The following is a 23,319-nucleotide window of genomic DNA, read 5'->3' as shown; positions in this document are numbered from 1 at the left end:
TTAATCTGTAGCTCTGCTCTAAAAGAACGTACGTACCTGGACCCGCCTACTATCATTGGAAACGTAAAATGATTGGCTAGAATTCAAAGTGTATGACATCTCAGGAAAATAAAGCACCGAAATAAAGCACCGAAATGTGCGCTGCTTTTCGGTCTGGTTACTACCGTTTATGTCAGAACCGGTGCCACCATGGCACCGGACACCGGTACCCATCCCTATATATATATATATGTGTATGTATACGTGTGTGTGTATATATATATATATATATATATATATATATACAAGAAAATATATAAAAATTTGCCTTTTGGGAAGTCTTTATCCTTCAAGCTCGGGTCCTCTACCAGAGGCCTGGGAGCTTGAGGGTCCTGCGCAGTATCTTAGCTGTTCCCAGGACTGCGTTCTTCTGGACAGAGATCTCTGATGTGGTTCCTGGGATCTGCTGGAGCCACTCGGTCATCTTGGGAGTCATTGCACCTAGTGCTCCGATTACCACTGGGACCACTGTTATAGTCACCCACTACATCTCCTCAGCCCTTGGTATACCTCAAGCTTCTCGTGTTGCTTTTCCTTGTGTATCTTTTTCCTTCCTTTTCTCTTGCCTCACCTATCAATACAGCCTCTTTCCCTTGATTGTCTACCTCTGCAGTCCAGTTGGTTTGGCATCACCAGTTTGTCCGTCTGTACCTGGAAGTCCTACAGGACCTTAGCTCGGTCATTCTCCACCACTCTAGGAGGCATAACCTACTTTGACCTCGGGACTTCCAGGCCATTCGGCACAGATGTTCCTGTACACTATGCCGGCCACTTAGTTATGGCGTGCCATGTATGCCCTGCCTGCTAGCATCTTGCACCCTGCTGTTGTGTCCTGGATTGTCTCAGGGGCATCTTTACACAGCCTGCACCTGGTGTGATATTAAAATACTGATAAACTATAATAAAAATGACACTGGAACATCACTGACTCTAAGTTATCCTGTTGTAACTGAATCTATTTATAGTGTTTCAGGGGTAAAAACGCAAAATATTTAGTTGATGTGTATCTGAGTTTTAGTCATGATTTACTGCTAAGACCTGAGATACTTTAAATATGTTAAAATCTTTGGGTTGTTTTTTTTTTTGCTTTGTTTGTTTTTTACATAAATAGTAAAAAAAAAATAAAAGTAAAAAAATAAAAAGAACTAATTCCATCTGAATTTTCAAGGAGGATAGGGAAGATGTTAATAATGCTGCTATCGATAACACGACTGAAGGAATCTGTTATTTGTGGACACTCTTTGCACTGATGAAGAAAATGCTTTGCATCAGTTTCTTGTTTGAAAACAGAGAGTTTCTCGTCTGTTGCACAGTTTGACTAACAGAACCACTTGCAGTTATTTCTGACATTGACCATTGGAGGGCGCTAAAGTGCACAAAATGTTTGTCAGCAGCCTGAATGGCCCACAGGAAGAAGCTGTTTTTGAGTCTGTTGGTGTGGGAGGTGATTGATGTGAGGGGCCAACCAGAGGCCAGCGGGTCAGACAGGTGCTGAGTGGGGTGCGAGGGGTCACCTGTGATGGCCCTGGTTTTCCTGAGACAGGAAGATCTGATGATGGCCTCGAGGGGTGGCAGAGGGCAGGCAATAAATTTTTTGGTCAGTGTTAATTACACTCTGCGCAGCTGTCCTGTTCTCAGCTGTGGCACACCCAGCTAGTAGGAGAGCACATGCTCCGGTAGAAGGCCAGCAGCAGCAGGTTGTTCTTGCTGAGGACACGGAGGACGTGCAGCTGCTGCTGGGCCTTCTTCACCAGGGTGATGGAGGTGTGGGTCCAGGTGAGATCAGCTGAGATGTTGGTACCCAGAAACCTGAAGGTGGAGACAGCTCCACCTGTTCTCCATGTATAATGAGAGGGGAGTGGACCTGTCTGTGCCTCCTGAAGTCAGTTATGAGTTATTTTGTTTTAAAGATGTTCAGCTTCAAGAAGCTAGCTCTTGACCTTGAACAAACACAGATAAAAGCTAAAATGGAGCAACTGGAAATTTAGCCTGCAATTGCAGCATCCAGTGCAAGGCTGAAAGTGTTTGAGGAGTGATTCACGGAGGAGTCCTTTTAAAAGGTGACATATATTTATATATTTAATGATTAGATCATTAAAAAATCGATACTTCACAAATAAGTTATGTATTGGCCCAAATGTTGATGATCCCTCATTCTTCCAGATTGCAGCCTTGTTCTTGGGGGTGATCTCAGCCTGGGACTAAATGAAGAAACACAGCAGAACCTCAGCGCTGTCAGCAGTCCACAAATATAATCAAACAGTCCATGAGCGACTTTGGGCTTTGCGATGCATGGCACTCCTTCACCTCGACATTAAGGAATCGTCTTTCTTCTCACATGTCCATCACTCCTACTCTCATCTGGATTATTTCCCATCAGCAGCTCACTGCTCAGTGACATCTTAGACACTGAGATTCACCCTAGCCATCATGCTCCTGTATTTCTAACACTAAGACATAAGAAGAATACTACACCACGTAAAAACTGGGGATTTAATACATCACTGCTCAAAGATGAAGGCTTAAAGAGTGGACTTTATATTTAGACTATAATGAGCTGTGTGGAACATCAGCATCTGTTCTCTGGGAATTCAATTCAGTTTTATTTATACAGCACCAAATCACAACAACAGGTGCCTCAGGGAGCGTGTTATTGTAAGGTAGACCCTACAATAATACATACAGAATCGCTTTTTTAATATAATTTTTTTTGCCCAAAACGCCAGAATCTCAGGTTAAACCTCACAAATTTCCAACAACCACCAAACAGCTAAAACAGTAAACGAGAGCAGGAACACGGATTCTGCACAAAGACGTAAACACAAAGCGCCGACGGATCAGAATCAGTGAGATGTCGCCCTTCTCACCCGACGGCACGGACACGGTCGGGGCTGAAAGGCGACAGCTCGCTGATTCCGGTGTTTCGGCGGGTCGAGCTTTGTGTTTACACCCTTTTTGCGCTGATTCAGAAGCTGCAGGTTTTATTTCTCTCCAAACGGTATTGACTGAACCAGCAGCAAAAGAAGATCCAAACTACAGATAAACATCGTCATGAATTCACTCTGACTGTTGCTGTTTTGTTTCCACCAGGATAAAATCACACTTTGTGAACAGCTCTCTCTCTCTCTCTGTACTTCAAGAACAGTTTCTTAAAAATCTGTTTTCTGCATTATTCGCTTGCTTGTTACGCACAAGTCTACCGTTGTTTACAGGCTGTCGGACGCTGTTTTTTTTTCCTTTTACTTATGTCCGAAAAGAAAGCCTCATTTCTGCTGTTCAATACTGAACAAATTTAAAGTTTTTAAAATTATGCAAAATTGCAAAACTCTCAGCTGTGTCTCTAAAACCTCTGTAACTCTGCTCTTCTTCACCTCAGCAACATCAGGTAATGTTCAGATGTTGATTAATGGTTTTCTTTCGTTTCTTTCCAGGCCAGGAAAGTCACCTTCATGTTTTTCTGTGTTTTATCCTCAGTTACTTTGACACAAAGGCCTCTGCTGTGATGCTCACACCTTTGATAAAGTCTGGAAAGTGTCAGCTTCCTTTTTATAGATATATAAATATGGAAATGTACTGATGCATGATCTGAATTATAATATTTCTGACTGTCTGAGGCAAAATTTCCCCGAATCGAATCGAATCGTGGATCAAATCGATTCGGGACCTTGTGAATCGGAATCGAATCGATTCTAGAAGTCAGTGACGATACCCAGCCCTACTAGAAAAACCATCAAATATTTACAAGAAGCCTACGTGTCAAGATCAGGAAATACTGAACAAAACACGCAAAACAAAACTAGAATTAAATGAAATCATTAATAAAAAAAACAGTTCTTAGTACAAAGACTTCACTTGCAGAATTTTGAACATGGTAATAAATCCGGTTGATTTCTGGCTAACCAGCTAAAAATAAAGAAAGAAAAAACAAGTATATGTGCTGTTAAAGATTTATCTGGGAACACAATATATGACCCTGAAAGAATAAGCAACACACTGTATATCCCTCAAGCTATCGTCCAATATCCCTTATTAATGTAGACCTCAAAATAATCTGCAAAGTTCTCTCAAAGAGATTAAAGAAGATACCTCCTGATGAAACTGGTTTCATAAAAGGCAGACACTCATCAAAAAACAGACGTAGATTACTTAATTTAATAGACTACTCATGCAGTAAAAACCACAATATTGTCTCTAGATGCAGAAAAAGCGTTTGACAGAGTTAACTGAAAATTTGTATTTGCAACTTTACACAAATTTGGTTTTGGATCCTCTTTCATTAATTGGTTAAAAATATAACAACAGCTCGTGTCAGAACAAACGACCAAACATCCTCCAGCTTCTGTCTCCTGAGGGGCTCCAGGCAGGGATGCCCACTCTCCCCTTCACTGTTTGCAGTTTTTATCCAACCACTAGCAGCAGCAGTTAGACAGGCTGCAGTAATGAAAGGCATCAGATGCAAGAATGTAGAACATAAAGTCAGTCTCTGTGCAGATAATGTGTTGCTTTTTCTCCAAAACTCACAAACCAATCTCTCTGAGGTAATTGTATTAATAAATTGTTTTTCAAGAGTTTCAGATTATTCAATAAACTGGTTAAAATCTGCAGTTCTTCTGATTAATTTCTCCTTCCATAATTCTTCTTCTACCCCACTGCAATCTGGAAATATTAAATATTAATTATTTAATGTCTCTCCTAAGCTTGCAGATTTAACTAAATTAAACCACATCCCACTTTTAGAGAAAGAAAAAGACGATCTGGCCACATGGAAATCTCTACCCAAAGGACCAAGGACAAAGGACTAGATCTGCCTAACTTTCAACAACACTTCTTAGCCCGCAGGCTTCATCTCAGGATGGTTTAAACACACCCTCTTAGATGAGCCCTGGGCAGATGTAAAACTTTGCACTAATCCAGAGATTTCAGACCATTTATCAGCTCAAACATCAAACGACATGATGCTTTAAAAGCATCAACATCAGCTCTTCTCTGACAGCATGGTGGGAGTTTGTAACAATGACGGAGTCTTCATGCAAACGCCTATCTGGAACAACCCTGACATACTACAGAACAATGATATGGTTACAGCAGGGCCTTGGGGTGCAGGGGAGGCACCATGCCCTGCTGTGTTTTAAACACACTTTAAAACAGCACACAGCAACAACACATATGAGTGGGCTGAGAGGTCTTCACACCTTACTTATCACACTTTATTAGTTACTGATACTTATACTTATCTCGGTTGTTGCTGTGGTCTCCCTGCTGTGTTGTTCTCTTTTTGTGTGTTTCTTCTTTTTTCTTCCAGCAGCTGATCCAGTGGATAAACTGTTTATGCTGAGTCTGAGTCTGCAGGGGGTCCCAATGACATCATGCCTCGTCCCTGTACCGAAGACGCCACGTCCCGGTGGCCCCCAGGATTACAGACCTGTGCCCCTGACCTCCCACATCATGAAGACCCTGGAAAGACTCATCCTGGACCAGCTCTGACCCATTGGCAGACCACATCAGGATCCCCTTCAATTCGCTTACCCGCCCCACCTCAGAGCTGAGGACGCCATCATCTATTGCTCAATCGTGCCTACACCCACCTGGACCAGCCGACGAGCACTGTGAGGGTCGTGTTTTTTGACTTTTCCAGTGCTTTTAACACCATCAGGCCGATCCTCCTGGGTGATGAGTTAACAGCGATGCAGGTGGATGCTTCTCCCATGTCCTGGATTGTTAATTACCTGACAGGAAGACCACATGTACACATCCTGGACAGGGAGGAATGCTGGTTTGAGCGCGGAGTCAAGGAGGCCATTTACGTGAAAAGGGAAAGACCATCTCTGAATGGAGGAGGGGCCTAAGGGTCCATCTGTCACCATCTTACAATGCTGTGATTGCAGCCATTCCCCAACTCTCTGTGATTGGGACTCATGACCATTGATCAGTGGTTGTTGATCAGTGGTCATGAGAATTTGCGTAATTATGATGAAGGAACTGCCCTCCCAGCCCATTGTTCCTTCACGGCTGGTTTCAGTCAAATGCAAATGTGCTGTTTATAAGATTGAAACCTGCAGTCAGCTGAGACTGAAGACGTCACCTGATGATGACGAAACGTTTCTCCCACAAAACACTACGTCCAGGTGAACCGAATCAACTTTTGGCGACACAGGAAGTTATTTCATCGAAATGCCATTCTTATATATCTCTGTAATATTCTTGATATTTATAATTGAACTATTTGTATGTATTAGAGCTATTTCTTATATTTTGTAACTATGTAATATATTGTATTATTTAATGTTCAGTCTGTTACAGTTACTGTCTGGAGCAACTGTAACCACGTACTTTCCCAGGGATTAATAAAGCATGCTGATTCAGATACAGGCTGCGTCCACACTAATACATTTTTGTTTGAAAACGCATCGTTTTCTCTCCGTTTTGGCCTCCCGTCCACACTGAGACGGTGTTTTCCCCGAAAACGCAGCGTTTGGAAAACGCTCTCGAAAACAAATACATTTGAAGACGGTGCTTTCGCGTTGCAGTGTGGACGGTGAAAACAGAGACTTTCGGAGACGCATGTTAGTCATGTGATGCAGTCATGTGACCAATTAAACAAAGATAGCGGAGGGCATTATACAGCAGTTGTTTTGTCTGACAGCCCTATTAAAGATTAATATCAGTCTGCTCCAGAGAGCTTTTCTTCAAATTCTTTAACTCTCACTCGCTTTTGCAACTTTGTACTTTTGTGTTACTCGCAGCAACAACTCCACCTCATTGTGAGTCCATTTAAAAAACTCAGGAAAGTAAATAAGCGGCAGACAGAAATGAGGCCGGTCGAATCTTCTTGCGTTTCACGCATGCGTAAGACTGGAACTGAAGGAAACTGTTTCCAGGGCCTACTCCGTGGATCGGCTTCCTCCGAGGCGTGGACGTCTATCAGCAGAGAATGTCCCTTAGTCTGTAACACAGTCAAATATATTCTCAAGTAATATTCAAGCATGCCATTCAGCGTGTTAGTACGAGCAGCTCGGGAGCAGCTTGGGAGAACAAGAAAACAGAGACTGCTTCAGGTTGTCTTCCCAAAGTGACTCAACTTTATTCACAAGTACAACAGTTTATATAGAGGGTAAAATTCATGAGACAGCAGATTATCAGTTTAAACCAGTACAGACCAAGATAAGGGAGCGTCTTCCTGCCCTTGGGTGAAGAAGCATCCTTTGTGTAGTTTATTAGTTCAGCTACAATTGTGATTATCTCAGCGACATATTTTCAAGGCACAAAACAAAGAGTTCTTACATTAGTGAAATCTGAAACAAACCATTTGGCCTTCAACAGGCGTCTAAAAGATTAAGAAACTAATGTAGCTGAGGGAGTGATCTCTGTGGTATTTCAACCTTGTACCAGCCTGTGATTCTCACACATCAATTCTTGGGTCAAAGAGAAAAATAACTAAAACAAAGGGGCCTTATTGAATGACAGAGTTTTCCTGCATAATGTCACTATAAAACAATATCCAGTAAATGCTACCATGGTACTAAAATACCTAACAGGAACATAAGCGTTTTCTGGCCGTTTCAATGTGGACGCACAACTCTGTGAAAACAACTGAAAACACTAGTGTGGACGCGGAGCGCTTTCAGACGAAAATGCCGTTTTCGTATGTATCCAGGCCAGTGTGGACGTAGCCACTGTGATGGTACTATTTCCCCCTGTAGGTGTATATCCCAGCAGTTTGGTCTCAGAGCACAGGCTGAGGCTCAGGCTGTGGGAGACTTCCCATGATGCACTGAGCATTTTTCCCCCACTAACCTCATTTCAGTACCATTGCCTTTATATGCCAGTGCTGCACGTCGTGTCTACTTTTGTCTACTCTCTCCCAGTTAAAAAGGAATTCCTCCAACCCGTCATTGTGAAGTGGGATTGTCTGATCCTTGGAGTTCTCTCTCTGCCAAAGTACACCCACCACCAATGCAGGCACATCGAGTACATATGAAACTCCACACAGAAAAACCAACTGGCTTGAACTAAAGGCCTTCTGTGAGGCAACAGTGTGAAGCAGTGCATCTCTGAACACTGAATTTAAATGTTACAGTAAATCACTTCTTTTTAAATTGGCTGCATTTTCAGTGTCCAGGTGTAAGACCAGCAGAGGGGAGTAAAATCACACACTTCTGTGTGTGAGATACTGTTGCTTCAGTACATCAGTGCTATGACAGCATGTGAAAAACACGGGAAAGCAAGCTTTAGTTGTTTTAATCTATTTATCTTAAAGACATTTATGGCCAGACTAATGAAGCAGACCGCTGAGGTCAGGCTGTGTAACTGTGCAATGGATCACTGGCAAAATGTCATCTATATACTGTATTTTGATGCCTTTAACTAATAGTAAATATAACATAAAACATATAAAACAATTAGAATGTGTATCACATGAAATCATTTCAGGAACATCACGTGAGCAATTAGGACTTGGCCACAACTGATTTTCATGTTCATCCTGAAGGTGTTGGATATTCTTGAATCAGTGCTCTGAGTCAGTGCAGTCATGCTTATCAACGCACAGCCGTGGAAATCTAATTGGCCGTTTTCTTGCACAATGCACACAGCACTCAGTACTGCATCTGTATATTTCTGATGTCAGAAATGATCAACAACAAAAAGAGCAGAGGCACAGCTGAGCCTGCAGGTTCAGCAGGATGTCTGCTCAGACTGCCTTCTCAAAATAAACATGAATCCAGACGTAAAAGATGAGATTGCATGTGTGCTGAGCTGAGCCTAATGACCATAATTTCATAATTTTTCTAGGCAGTGGTCTAATTGGTATAATTTGTACAATAAATAAAGATGTGCAGAATTATTCTTTACATTCTGTATAATGCTTTTCACATCATTTTCCATGTAATGATTTTAAATGTTGCAAAATCTGTGGAAAGCATCAGCACTAACGTCAGCAGACTGCAGTCTGAATGCCAGCAAACAAAAGGTGTCTTTAGACAGGGTCAGCGGGCGGGTCATTAGTGACACGTTAATGAGCCATGATAAGTGCAGAGGTTATAAGCTGAAGCTTTTTGGTTTGCTTTGTTTATTCATTCACAGGAGTCGCTCACTCTGTTCGCTTGGATCTCTCTGCTGTTACTACAGGCCGTGAACTCCATCACTGTGCACACACTTGTTCTACCTGTCTACTATTTTATTTACAATTTATCTGTTTCATACGGCTTCACCACTACAATGGAAAATGGCAAATCATTGTGGGGATGGCTGCAGTCATTCTTCAACACAGACTGAACTCTCTCTGGCAGCTTTCTTGTAATTTCTCCAAGTCGTCTCCAGGAATAGTTTTCGAGGCTTCTTGAAGGACGTTCAAAGCTTTTCTGTCAAGATGATCGCACACTGATTCAATGATTTTGAGATCTGGACCAGGCCAGTCTATTACTGATAATGTTCTGTTGTGTGTTTTCTACCTTGATATGCTGTTACTGCATTGATAGCATCTTTGGGATCACTGTCCAATCAGAGGCTTTGAAACCCAGCCCCAAACCACGACTGAGCCTCCACTGTTTTCCACAGATGACTGTAGACCCTCACTGTGGTAGCTCCATCCTGAGCTCCTCTGAACATACTGATGGCGATTTGGATCCAAAAAGGCTAATCTGGATTCACCACTCCATGCGGCCTTCCAGTGATTTTTTAAAATGTGTTTTTATTTGATTAGCATTCAAATAGATCAATGAATACAGAATTAAGATCTACCACAAAGCAAGAAAGCACGAGGCAAGGCTAATCAAAAGATGCTTATTACGCCAAGCCTTTTAACAAAAGCTCATTTAGCGTGCAGCTCATATACACAGGGCTCGAAGCAAAAGAGTAAAACAAACAAAAATCAAAACAAAAACCTTCCACCTTAGATAATAAATCACATTTCATAACAATAATCAAAGCAAAACAAAAAAGAGTTTCAGTATTATTATGGCTCTATTTTTAAACATGTTTTTAAACAAGGAAAATGAACTAGATCTTTTGAAATCACTGTCATAACTCTTCCACACATTAACCCCTCTGACAGAAACACATCTCTGCTTTATGTTTGTCCTTATCTTGTTTTTTCTTGCTCTGGAGTAATTTGGCACACCTCAGCCTTTCCTCCCTGTATCATTAAGAATGGCTTCTTGACAACCACACTTTGACTGGGACCATTTCTGATGAGGCCTCGGTGACGTTAGATGGATCCACTGGAGGGTCGGATGCATCTCTCAGATCTTTGCTGGGTTTCTTCCTGTTTCTCACAGACATGACTTGTAATATGTCGTTTATACTGTTGTTTACGGTGTTTTTGCCAGAGGCTTGTCGGCAGTGTCAGCATGCACTGCTGAGATTAAAATGATTTCTTTGCCAGTTCACTCCCAAGGTTTAAAAAAATAAAGAACTTAGGGCTTCATTTAAATCGTTTGTATACCATCAACATCACAATTTTAATTTTTGGTCACATTTTTCCACCAGTCTTTCGACTTATTTGCTACTAATGCTGAAAATGTCTATACAGAGATCTTGGTTACTGCAGAGTCCATGCACACCTGCAGTTTGATGGCTTGTGTTGTTGTTAATTAAACCCTGTCTAAATAAATGATCTATAGCTGTGTTACAGATGGTTAGAGCTCGATCAACAAAAAGTAAAGAGCGTCATCTGCATTAACTGGAGCGCATTAAGTCACGCTACGTTGAAGTGGCTCATTGTGCGCTCGGGAGCGGTGTAGCTTTAAGAAGGAGGTGGGCAGCGCTCCGATGACGCATGAATAATCCTGAAAAGACGCTTCTAAACTCCAGGCCGGAGCCAGCGTGTATGATGGCTGTTGACTGAGCTGGAAGAATTTCCGAGCCTGGCACGATCAACTGTTGAGAAAATAGTTTGAACAGGTTCAGGAGCTTGGGAAGCGACTCTAAATGCAGAATAAAACACACCCATTCTGGTAGATTGGCTTCTCCAAAAGACAAATACAGTTATTTACTATTAAGGCATTTACTAACGACAGAGGGCTTTCTGTTTGCAGCTCTATGTGCGCTGCCGAGAGCCAACTTGAGGGAAGGAACATTGGAAGAATATTTCTCTAAAAGTCTTTGGCTGTCTGTCTTGAAGAGGAAGTGCTACCATGCCACATTTGAGAACACTATGTGTCTATTTCTTGGTAGCCCTGAGCCCAGTTATGACAAACACCATGACCGAGGACTTAGATGTTTTGGTATTTTTGCCACAAAATAATTCTTATCTTTTTTCATATGAACGAGTCGCACCGGCGATCCGTTACGCACAAAAGAGGCTGAAGGCAGACGGGGGTCAGTACTCCGGGTTCAACTTCAACATCCAGTTTGAAAACTCCGACTGCCTCTATGATGCTTTCTTCACATTGGCGGACAGGTCTTGCGGACAGAAGCCCGACCTGATCCTGGGTCCTGTGTGCGAGTACGAGGCTGCGGCAGTGGTAAGGCTGGCGTCCCACTGGAACATCCCGGTGATCTCGGCAGGTGCCCTGGCCACAGGTTTCGCGAACAAGAACAAAGAATACTCCCACCTGACTCGCATCGCCCCGCCATACGTGAAAATGGCAGAGACTTTCACGGCGATGTTTGAACACTTCTCCTGGAGGAGCGCTCTGCTGGTCTTCGAGGACGACCGGGAGCAGCGGAACTGCTACTTCACGTTAGAAGGAGTATACCATCTGATGAGTAACTATAACATTGAAAGCTATGTGTTAACTGATGACAAACCCCTGGACACTGACGAGCTGCTGCGAAGCATCAGTGACATGGAAGGTAAAGCAGCTTTCCTTACTCTTTAATTAGACGGTGTCTACAGTGTGCTTAATGACAGCTGAAATAAGTCTTGACTTTAGCTCATCGTCACTGGATTTGGCTGACAGCTAACCATCATTCATAGCTCGGTGTAGACTATATATGGTTTGTGTTCTGTATGAAAGCCAGCGAGTTTCAGTTGATGAAACCAATGAGCCCTACACTGACGTGCCCTTCACAAGCCTGCATTTATCTGACATATCAGTTTGTACATGCACTCATAGTCCTCCTCTACAGCAGATTTCAGTGAATGCAACAATCGTAATGGGCTAAATTAGCCACTGCCAGCAAATGTAAGTACAAGTATATACCTGCACTGTCACACTAGTATTCACAGTCTGTACATTAACAACTATCCAAGTTTCACGTTTCAGCCCATTTCAGCTTCAGCAGTCTGAACTCGGTCAGTGTTGTGGCTCTTTTAATCTCCTCCTCCACAGCAGCCTCTCAGTACACGCAATAAATGGCATTATTACCAAAAGCAGCACGATCTGCTCATGCACAGGGATTAACTGACAGCTCACTGAATCAACTAAATGTTTTATCAGACACAATAAGCAACCTGAAGCTGTGAGAGATGTTTTCTCTTATTCACTGTTCTGTCCTGTTCTCTTACTACACTATTCACATAACAAAAGGCAGTGCTTCAGAAATGATACTAGACAATACAATGAAAAGCATTTTCACTTTTTTGCACATTTCTCAAACTTCCATGTTTCAGATCATCAAACAAATTTAATATTAGACAAATTTAAAATGCAGTTTTTAAATGATAATTTAAAAAACCCACCTGGTCCTGTGTATTAAAAAAAGTAATTGCCCCAATAGGGCTGTGCGATATGACCAAAATCTCATATCCCGCTGTAAAACATCTATCGTCCGATAACGATATAAATCACAAAAATGTAACATTTTCTGTAAATTCTGTGAATCTCGGGCAGCTGAAGTGTTTCCAGCTGGGCGTCGTGTATCTGGATCTCGAGTATCTATCATACCGATGCATGAAACGACACATTTTAGACATAAGTTGTAACTGCTGCGTGAGTATTTCTTACACGGCGTGCTGCGGGGAGAAGCCTGTTCTAACGTTTGAGTCTAAGGTTTAGTTTTTAGCACCTGGCGGCTCTTTTTTGCTTCTCATCCGTAAACTCTCTGCATATTCTTTCACGTGATTCAGTTTATTTTGAAAAGTCTCAACAGGATCTTGAGCTTTATTGCGAAAGGTTTATGTGGAAAACAAGCGGACAGGCGATGGTGTTACTGTCGTTGTTGCTAACGACAACGCATAAAAACAGGCGCTTGTCCATCGTAGTGTGGTTATATTAAATATAAGAGAAAGAGAGAACTTTAAGAAACTAATAATAACTACAGCGACATCAGAACCATGAACAAATATTGCCGTAAACAGTTTATTTTGCGACACTACGAAACAAACGATAGGGTAAAATGAAACGATAGACGTTTTTATATCGTCATCCGATATATATCGTTATATCGAACAGCCCTAAGCCCCAATTTGATAAATCATGAGTCATGTGATCAACCACATCATTTTTTAAGACCTGGGTTTAATTTGGGGCGACCGTGGCTCAGGGGGTTGGGAAGCGCATCTGTAACCGGAAGGTCGCAGGTTCGATTTTCGGGCTCTCTGTCCTGGTCGTTGTGTCCGTGGGCAAGACAATTTACCCTACCGCCTACTGGTGTTGGCCAGAGGGGCCGATGGTGCGATATGGCAGCCTCGCTTCTGTCAGTCTGCCCCAGGGCAGCTGTGGCTACAACTGTAGCTGCCTCCACCAGTGTGTGAATGTGAGAGTGAATGAATAGTGGAATTGTAAAGCGCTTTGGGTGCCTTGAAAAGCGCTATATAAATCCAATCCATTATCATTATTAATTTCCTTAGCCACACCCCTTTAATGTCAAAGCCTGTGATTCAACAATAAGAAAGAGACAGCGAAACGGCATCGACGGGCGATTTCCAGGAGAAACGCCGGCTCATCTCACGATGATGTTTGATTATTTTTGGAGGAAATAGTCTGTGGACATCACTGCTGATGTAAAACTAAGACAGCATTTCATAACAGGAACATCACACCAACAGTCCAACATGGTGGTGGTGGTGTGATGGTCGGGGGTTGCTTTCATGCTTCAGGATCTGGATGTAATTAGTGGAACCATGAATTCTAGGACAATGTCAGTTTGCTCACTCATGTCCTGCAGCAGCACACACAGAGTGTCTTCCTCTGAATAGTTTTTAAGAAACAGGGTTTTTAGTGGCCTATTCAAAGTCCATCTGATATGTTTAATCTTACAGTGAAATCATTATTAAAAACCAACAATGTTATCTTATTAAAATTTGTTTCATCTGAATCATGTGTGATAAATATGCAACAAACTAAGGAATCAGAAAGAGGTCGAATACTTTTGCATGGCACTATCTACAGTAAATAATGTAACATCTATAATAATGTATCCAATCATAATCCCAGATTTTTAAAGATCTCTGGTGTTTTTAGAAAATTAAGATGAATACAGAAGGAAGCTGTCCTGTAACTGAGAGAAACCCTGTCAGATATAGCTCTGCTGCTTCTGCAGTGATTCCTCACAGCTCTGAAAACATGTGCGATTTTTCAGCCTGTTCCTTTTCAGATCCAAGCAAACATCCCTCGTGTAGCACAAGCTATCGGTGGTGATAGGCATGTGTGTGTTTGTTTGTCCTCACCCCGCCCACTGCCTCCACTGCTTAGACAGACTTACATAACATCCTGCATGCTGTCTGCATGGTCCATCATCTCGTGTCTAATGGTTTTGTTGCTTCTCACTTGACAATCTGGACTCCTTCTTCTCTCCAGGAACATTTCCAACTCACCTTGAACCACACCAGCCAACTAGCATCGTGTATGCTGTCATTTCTACACGATTGCTCTGTTTGCTGCTGTATCACTGTGTTTCACTGCTCATCACTGTGTCACACAGCTTCTTCTCTGCGAGTGTGTCCAGAGGTGTTTTTGCATGGAGCCATTAAAAACTGCCAATGGAAAGTAAAGTAAGCCAAAACCATTTAAACCAGTGGGATTACTGTTGGTAAATAAAGCATGGTAATGAAGCGCAGCAAATCATAGGGCCACCCAGTAATCAATCCAGGGACTCACTCAACACATTTGAACCCATGTGATATGTGCTTAAAGCGCGAGGCTAAAATACTGATAAGCAGGTTGTTGGCACCGCTGCTGTGGTCATGACAGCCCTGAGGAAGTGGAACCATATCAGAGTAGCTGCGCCGGTGTCATACAGAGTTGCCTGTGATAAACTTTAAATGGTGACGAGAGGCTAAGGGTACTTGATAGCAAGACATGAGTTTGAGATATTTTATGGGATTCAACAGCCGAGCAGTGGGCAGAGCTGAACGCTCCTCCATGTTTCATGTGTGGCTACACAAAAACATCAATAACCAATGTGAACAGCAGGCTTTTCTAAGAAATGTAAATCTTTCCTAACTAGCTTCCAGTGAGAGGCATCGTGTCTGATGATGCTGTGACAGCTCTCAGCTTTTTCCCGTGCTGGCACTCAGTTGCTACTCTCATCTGTTATGATGTCATAGTCATGTTTGTAGGAAATGATCAGTTTTTACACAAAACTCTGTATGGAGAGTTCAGAAGAACAGAAATGCCCACAAACATGGACTGTTGCATATTATACAACTTGTTCAAGATGAACAACTACTTCAGTGTAAAACAACTGCCAACATGATCTTATAAATGGTGTTGTTGGCCTGTCACAGTGCAGCGTTACAGCCTGCAAAGCAACTATTGTACTGCGAAATATCACCAGGGCTCAGGATGGGCCCAAACAAACCAGAGTGGTGTCCTGGCACCAACAGGAATAGGTCAACTTGATAATAATTACATATTATTCGTTATTTTTTGCTGTATGGTGTTGCTTTCACCTGACAGCACAGAGGTGCTTGATCAGCAATAAGAAAATGATGACGTCTGTGGTAAATAGTGAGTTATTACTGCTAAAACACTAATAATGTCCAAATATCTTGTATAAACAGTAGGGATGAGACTCAGTTTTGCAGAGCTGAGTCGCAGTAGTTCAGTTCGGGTTAACAGTTAGTCTGCTTATCAGTGTGACATGCACTCGAGCTACAATCAGCTGGTTTCAGTCTGTTGCAGTCTACAGCATGGATATGGACGTTATTTTACTACATAAAAGGACGAGAACGCGACGGTAAAGTGCAAGCTGCATCTATCTGCACAGACGCCATGCTAATGCTAAGCTAGCCAAGTGATGTTAGAGTGGGCGAATGCTGACCCTACCCCAGCAGCCAGAGCCTGAACTTCAACAGGTGACAAACAGGTGAGCAGTTGGACTGCAGCCTCTGTTTCGACCTGTTCTTCTTTCTAAGTTAGAGTCACTGTGGTGATAAAGTTTGTTCTGATTTTCATCTTTGCTTTGTGTTTGTTCATACCTAAATACTGAGAGAAAAATCATGTGTGTGTCCTCATTAGGGCAGGGCTTGTAACAGCCACTATGGTGTGGTGTCCCTCCGGGATTATGAGGACACGTGCCTTCACGCTTGTGCTTAACGAGGGACAGATTTATGTTTTCTTCTCCAGACCTTTTTTTGTTTTATTTGCAACGCTTGGGTTGTATGAACGCTGGGCGTTATGTTGTTGAGCCGCAGCCGTTCAGCCGGGCTTTTATATGGTTGTTGAAGAAGGCGTATTAAAGAACCACCGTGGATTATCGATACCAGCGTGAGTGTGTGTTCTTCCGATTAGCCTGCTAGGTGTTTTGCCGCCTCCGCTCCACCACGCAACACAACTCAACGTTACAGGCTGTTGTGTAGGACTGTAGCCTTGGATTTAAATGTGTTTCAGGTCATCTTATGGAGAAATGCAACACTATTATAACAAGTAGCATAATGAATTATTTTCTCCTGGTAGTAATTAAGTAACACACTGCGTTACTTTGAAGAACAGTGTTGTGTAATGTGTGTAACACATGACGACCCCAGCACTGATCACAACAGACAGGGGAGATACAACAAACACAGACATTTGACCACATTGTATCCAATTAATGTGCACAAATGTAGCATCATTAATATGCTGCTTAGTAGTGACTCTCAGAGTGAAGCCAATGACAATCGTTAATAGGATCATTCAGTAATAGAAACTCCTTAATAATAATAATGTTGTCATGGTCCGTGGTCCTGTGTCTGTGGAATGCGTGATGCTCGGGTAGCCACACCCCCGGGCTGGGCCATCACTGGCGCACCTGCTCTCCATCACGGTGACTACACGAAGATCTACTTAACCCGGCGCTGACGGATGTTCCACGCCAGTCCGTTAGTCACCCCCACAGTGGTTTCTACTCGGCGTCTGCCACCTGCCTGTCCTCCGGCTCAACTGGATCACTCGGTGCATCATCTGGCCTATTCGCTATCCCCACGGACTTCCTGCTCACGGACTGCCACACTTCCCTCCCACGGTCCCGTTCTATCCCTCCCATGGTCCCGATCCCGGCTTCCTCGTGTCATTGTTTCCCTGGGTTTTTAGTTTCTTGTTTTGCTCCCTAGTTTTCCCGGGTCGCCTTTCATTATTACAATAAAGTGTCTTTTCTGTTAGCGCGGTGTCTGCGTCTGGATCCTTTTTGTGCACGCGCGCCGCGGCGCATGACAAATGTAGTATTGGTTGCCATTTTCTAATAGCAGAGCAGGCAGAATATTAACAGGAACTAAAAAGAGAGCTCATATTTCTCCCATATGAGCTTCTCTTTACTGACTTACTCTCAAATTAAATTTAAAATCCTTCTCCATCCAGTATCAAGTCCTGAATGATCAGGTCAGTTATGTCTTAAAGACCTCATACTGTCCTGCATTTCTCGCAGTTTCCAAAAATAAAATGGGATTCAAAGCCTTTAGGTGTCCAGGAGATAGTCATCTACTTTAAAAATCGAGCTTCAGTCTTTCCTTTTGAGTGATGGTGACTTTGAGCTTAGTTATTCTGATATAAGCTCCGGCTGCTGGGGGACTTCCCATCATTACTGAAAAGCATTTTGTGAAAACACCACGTCCAGTTTTGGGATATCCTTACCTGGATGATCGATGCATTAAGACCTCAGCTAGTACAGACTTTTGTGTGTGCTTTATGCTGTTAGTGGTTAGACTCTCTGTGCTTATCTCTCTGCTTTCTCGTTTGATGCTGCAACTTTTCAAATGTCAAATACCTGCCCTCACTGAGGCTTGTTTTGACAGAGAGCTCCGGTTAAAAGGTGCTCTTTCTCCCAGTGCAAAGTTCTTACTCAAAGGGATTTGCCGAGTCATTAGCTTCTTATCTGTAGTACTGGTAAATGGTAAATGGCTGGTTCTGAGCACTCAAAACACTTTATACAACATATCTCTTTCACACATTCATGAGGTTTTTCTATGGTTAAGGGTTTACTTTCCAACATCCCTCTCTGGATGGACTGGAGAGAAACTTGGGGATAGGATCTTGCTCAAAGACATTGGGTATGCTGACTGTAGCAGCCAGGGATTAAATCACCAATGTTCTAATTCAGCGGTCCCCAACCTTTTTTGCGCCACGGACCAGTTTATGCCCAACAATATTTTCACGGACACGTGAGGTGTCGCGGATAAATATAACAAAATAAAACTAGTACCGGTACTGAAAAAAAGAAGATTTATTCATAGCACACGTGAAAAGACCCAGGAAACCAGAGTAAACGATAAAAACGATAACAAAATAACGCCGAAAACCGATAAAAACCCTGAAAACCAGACATTTCACACCTGAGCCTCAACTCTCACGGCCCGGTACCAAACGACTCACGGACCGGTACCAGTCCGAGGCCCGGGGGTTGGGGACCGCTGTTCTAATTTATAGATGATCTGTTCTACCTCCTAAGCTACAACCACCTCACATCCATGTCTCTACTTGGAAAAGCCACAGAATCAGATTCTTGTGTTGTGGTATTTTGAGTTTTGTGTTCTTTTACTATATTTATAAAGACCCATATTTATAAAGGTCGGTTTATCCTTTAATAACCTTTAATCTGCTTTTGTTGTGAATTTACCTTAACTTTTAATGGAGAACAGCATAAACATACCAACGCTTGATGTGCTTTTCAGAACAGACCGTTCTTATTTTGATAGCATCAGAATACAGTCTGCATATATTCCAACAGTACGGCTCAGCAGTAAGAGTCAAGGTGTAAAGCTGTCTCACAGGTAATCCCATTTTATTATTCATGAAAGCCAATTAGTACATTTTGATGAAATCACTCAAAATAGAGTTAGTGTTATTTTCAGATGTTACCTGTCCCCCATATCAGGTAATAAGATGACAGGTGCTTCCATTAGCTAGAAGACTTCCGTTAGATGACCGAAGAAATATTGTCTGGTCTCAAATTCTGTTGCAACATATGAAAGCATGCATCCATGCTGCCTTGGCTCAGCTGGTGGAGGTAGCTCATGACCTCAGCCCGTTCTCACTCACGACACGTAATATACCGACAATTTGTCACGTCCCGAGGCATTCAATGGGAACGCGAAAGGTGACCTTCCACGTTCCTATGCTACCTGCCGGATTGTGGATGAAATGGATTAGGATGACACTCCCGCGGTAACAAATGTTCCAGCCGTATATTCCACACCTAACCATAACCTCAGGCTCTTGTAGAATGTATGAGATTCAGGCTGTAGATATTGATATTTCACAATATCTTGTGATGTGCTTGCACTAAGGTTGGGTGATTGGGCGAATATATCGACGATAGGCCGCCCTATCGTTGATAGTTTTTACAAGAGCCATTTATTTATTTATTTGTCCATGAGTAAGTTTGTGGTTGAAGCTAACAGAAGCAGTCAACAGAAGTAAATAAACGCACTGTTTTAACAGCCTCCTCCTCAGAGTGTGCCCAAATGCAGAGATTCATTTACTCAGACTCATAACAGAAAGAAAGAACAGCAGCAGCCTATGTTCAGAAAAAAAGCATTATATATAAATAAAAACCACAATAATGGAAACAAAGAGAAACTGTCAGGGTCCCTGTGTCTACCCTGGGGTCGGCACCCCTGGGCACACGTGCCACAGTCGGCACACGAAGGGTTAACAAATGGCACGACCACAGCTGGACTGGCCATCGGGATACCGGGCATTTGCTCGGTGGGCCGATGGTGATTTTTCGATTTTATGGGCTGATGATTTTTTTTTGTAATGGAATAAACAATGAGAGGTGGTGGATTGGCCAGATGCTGGCCGGTGTGTAAAAAAAACTCTTCCACAGAGGCCAGCTGGTGGATGAGAGAAAGGGGAGGCAGGAGGAGGAGAGACGCGAGGCGGCCGCCGGTCCGAGTGTCAGGTGAACTGAACTTCAGGTAAGAAGTTATGACCTGCAGTCTATCTGGGTCAGATATGAACCAAGTTTAGGTGGAGTTTATTTTCGTTGTGCTGACTTTTTCGTACTGCGTGCTAGCTAGCATGATGGAGTTTCTACAGCTGGGTGGTGCTATGAAGTTACTGATAGTGAACTTTATTCATAATGTTAGTTAGTAGAGTTGGTTTACCTTTTAGGTGACATGAAAGAGTTGAAGTTATAAACTGTTTCTGAGAGACAAATAACACCAGGATCCTTTTCTGTGTAGCTGACAGCTGGTAACTGTGCAGGGGCGGATCAAGCAAAGTTTTGCCAGGGGGGCAGGTAGGGCATTAACAGGGAGAGGGGGGCACAAAGATATACTTTCTTATTCTCATTTAAAATGTCTCGCTGTTATTAAATATTTATGTGATGTTTTGTCCCAGTCCAGCCCTGCGCACGACACGCAGTGAGTTAATCTGAGAAGGAGCATTAGAAAATAAATGGCCACGCCAGCGGTGCACATCGCAAATCAGCTCGCATAGACACATTAGTTGTGCTGCTTCTTAATGACGGTATCTTAGCTAACAACCCCAACTACCAGATTCAACTTGTAATTGGGTTAAAATAACTTAGCTACTGGTGAGAGGGACGTTGTTAGCTTTCTACATTCCGACACTTCAAAAGCTTCAGGAGCTTTCCGCTCAGCGCAGCATCAGCACCGCGGAGATACACGGATACAGCCGTAGACTCGAGACAGAATTCACTATGTGTTTTTGGGACTTTCAGGTGTTTGGACCAATGTTTTCTTTTCTGATCAAACCAGAAGCTTTAATGAGCAGCTGGATTTGTCTCGCATTAACTGTCTGAGTTAATATGACATCAAAATGCAGCTGATTGAAATAAAAACCTCGACTCTGTGGTGTCAAAGTTTGCAGAACTACAGATGCAGCTGGAATCCACAGCTGTGCGTGTTCATGGAGCTGCATGTTCACCTGCTGGACGTCACTATCTGACAAGTTTAACTGTCTTCAGAACATTGCAGAGGCCTTATTGACAGTATTTGGCTCTACATGTCTGTGTGAGCAGATTGTCTCTCACACGACTCCTCAGGTAGCCTCTGAATGCTGGACACTGGGAGACCTGTGTCTCTGAGTGGGAGAGGAGAGATCACATGGTCTCCCACTCAGAGATAACAAACATGCCATATTGGCCCAGTTTATTTTTCTTATCATTGTTGTGAGGAGACCATAAATAGCATTTGTATTTTCTGTTGTACAGTTCATTTGTTGTTATGGTTAAAAAGTCTTTTTTGTTTCCAAATAGCTGATAACTATTCGCTGACAGCTGCCAACATCTGCGGACAAATATGATTCTATAAAGTGGTTCTATATAGTGTGTAACTGTTAATATAGAGCATTATTAAATGTATTGCTAATGCAACCATATGGCACACTGACCTCTGAGGAGATTTTAGATGCGCTCGTCATCAGAAAGGTTGCCGACCCCTGGTCTACCTGGTTGGCTCATCGTGGCTACATGTGTGTTTGTTTAGATTTTGTTCCTGCTCTCTCTCTCCCTCCCTCTCTTTCCCTCCGCCTGGGTGGAGCTCACCTGTGGGCTCCTGCCTTTGGCTCACGCACCTGGTCGCAATCACACACCTGTGGCTCATCACCCGACAGTGTTCCAGTCCCTTTATAAGATGGCAGCACCGTGCTTCTCGTCGCTGGACCGTTGCCGACTCTCGTCAGTGTAAACCCAGCTCAGCTTACTCTCGTGTTTTCTTAGCGATCTACCCGTAGTGATCCTTCCGTGTCTCTGTGAATAGACTTCCCTGGACCAACCCCTGTGTTACCTGAGCGAAGTTCAGGTAACACAGTGAAGTGAGTGAAGTTTGGAGTGAGCTTTTGTGTTTTCTGTGGAGTGTGAAGAGGAGCGTGAGGCGTGGAGCGTGGACGGAGTGTGGAGTTAGGAGTGTGTGTGGACTTCCAGCGTCTTGTCCCCCGTTCGTGTGCGGATCCCCGGAGCCCGTCTTTCCCCAGTTTGTAAATAGATCACCTGGTGTTGCTGTAAATAAAGACTCTTGTGTTCTCTATTCAGAGCCTGCGCGTGAGTCTGTTCAGTCCCGCTGTGACAGAAACTGGCTTCTTTTTTCCACTAACGTGTTTACAGGTCGTTCCAGTGTTTGTATGACACACTCGACCAAACAACAAATAAATAAAAAATCAAAATGTCTCTTGCAGCGATCATAAAAAGAAATCTCTGACGTAAAGCTACGTTTTTTGTGCGATTCGGCGTGTCTCAAATAAATAAATAAATACATACATACATAATCCAAAAAGTATCTATATTAATACTGAAACAAACAAGAAAAGAAGGTCAAATATTCCCCCTAAACAAAATTCTGTGACAGGCAAACGAGCATGTTTACTTCATCAGGTTTCAGCAGCGTGCACAGGTGGTTAACAATATTAGCAGCGGTGATGAAGACGTGTTCTGAAGGTGTGTTTGTGGCTGGTGTACACAGCCTGTGCCATGTGTGACATCAACGTTTTTCATGTACTTTCCATCAAACAAGTGGATCGTCTTCTCCGTCTACAACCTCCTCGCTGAGGTAACAGTCCATTTCTATCTGCGCCTTCTCCTCCAGTGTGCAATTTGGCAATTAGTTCGTCCATGTTTGGACTTTTTCTATGTTCTAAACGCAACTGATGATTTTCTGTTGGAACATGTTTACGTATCGCCCAAAGTTAGCTTGCACTTCATGCAACATGAAGTGCAAGCTAACTTTTTTAAACATTTTTAAACTGCAACAGTTTAAAAATGATCCATCCATCCAGGAAGCAATACCTGCTCTACAGGTGTTGCTTCCTATAGCCTTACGTTTGCCTTACCCTATACCTGATGAAGCCTCAATAGACTGAAAATTTGTAAACCAATAAATGTGGCAAGCAAACCTGTCTGCAGGAGTTTCATTTATGTGAAACTGGTTAGGAGAGCACATATTACAGTTTTTTTCAATCGCTAACAAGCGCCTACCCATACTTCAGATACTTTTCTAAACTCTTAACACAGGCTCACACC

General features: G+C 42.8%; 1 protein-coding gene across 1 annotated transcript in view; it reads left to right on the top strand.

The window, feature by feature from the left end:
* Window positions 1–10,213: 10,213 nt before the first annotated feature.
* The window catches only part of npr3 (natriuretic peptide receptor 3), a 29,124-nt gene continuing 16,018 nt past the window's right edge, over window positions 10,214–23,319 (top strand). The window contains exons 1-2 of the mRNA XM_085424260.1: window positions 10,214–10,991; window positions 11,073–11,832. Coding sequence (XP_085280386.1) covers window positions 11,172–11,832 — 661 coding nt within the window. The 5' untranslated portion in view covers window positions 10,214–10,991; window positions 11,073–11,171. The remainder of the gene's footprint in view (window positions 10,992–11,072; window positions 11,833–23,319) is intronic.

This window comes from Rhamphochromis longiceps, linkage group LG12 (assembly GCF_057381845.1).
Source record: "Rhamphochromis longiceps isolate RC_006_pf linkage group LG12, R_longiceps_female_GT1.1, whole genome shotgun sequence".
NCBI lineage: Eukaryota > Metazoa > Chordata > Actinopteri > Cichliformes > Cichlidae > Rhamphochromis > Rhamphochromis longiceps.
This window is presented reverse-complemented; position numbering and strand designations above follow the sequence as displayed.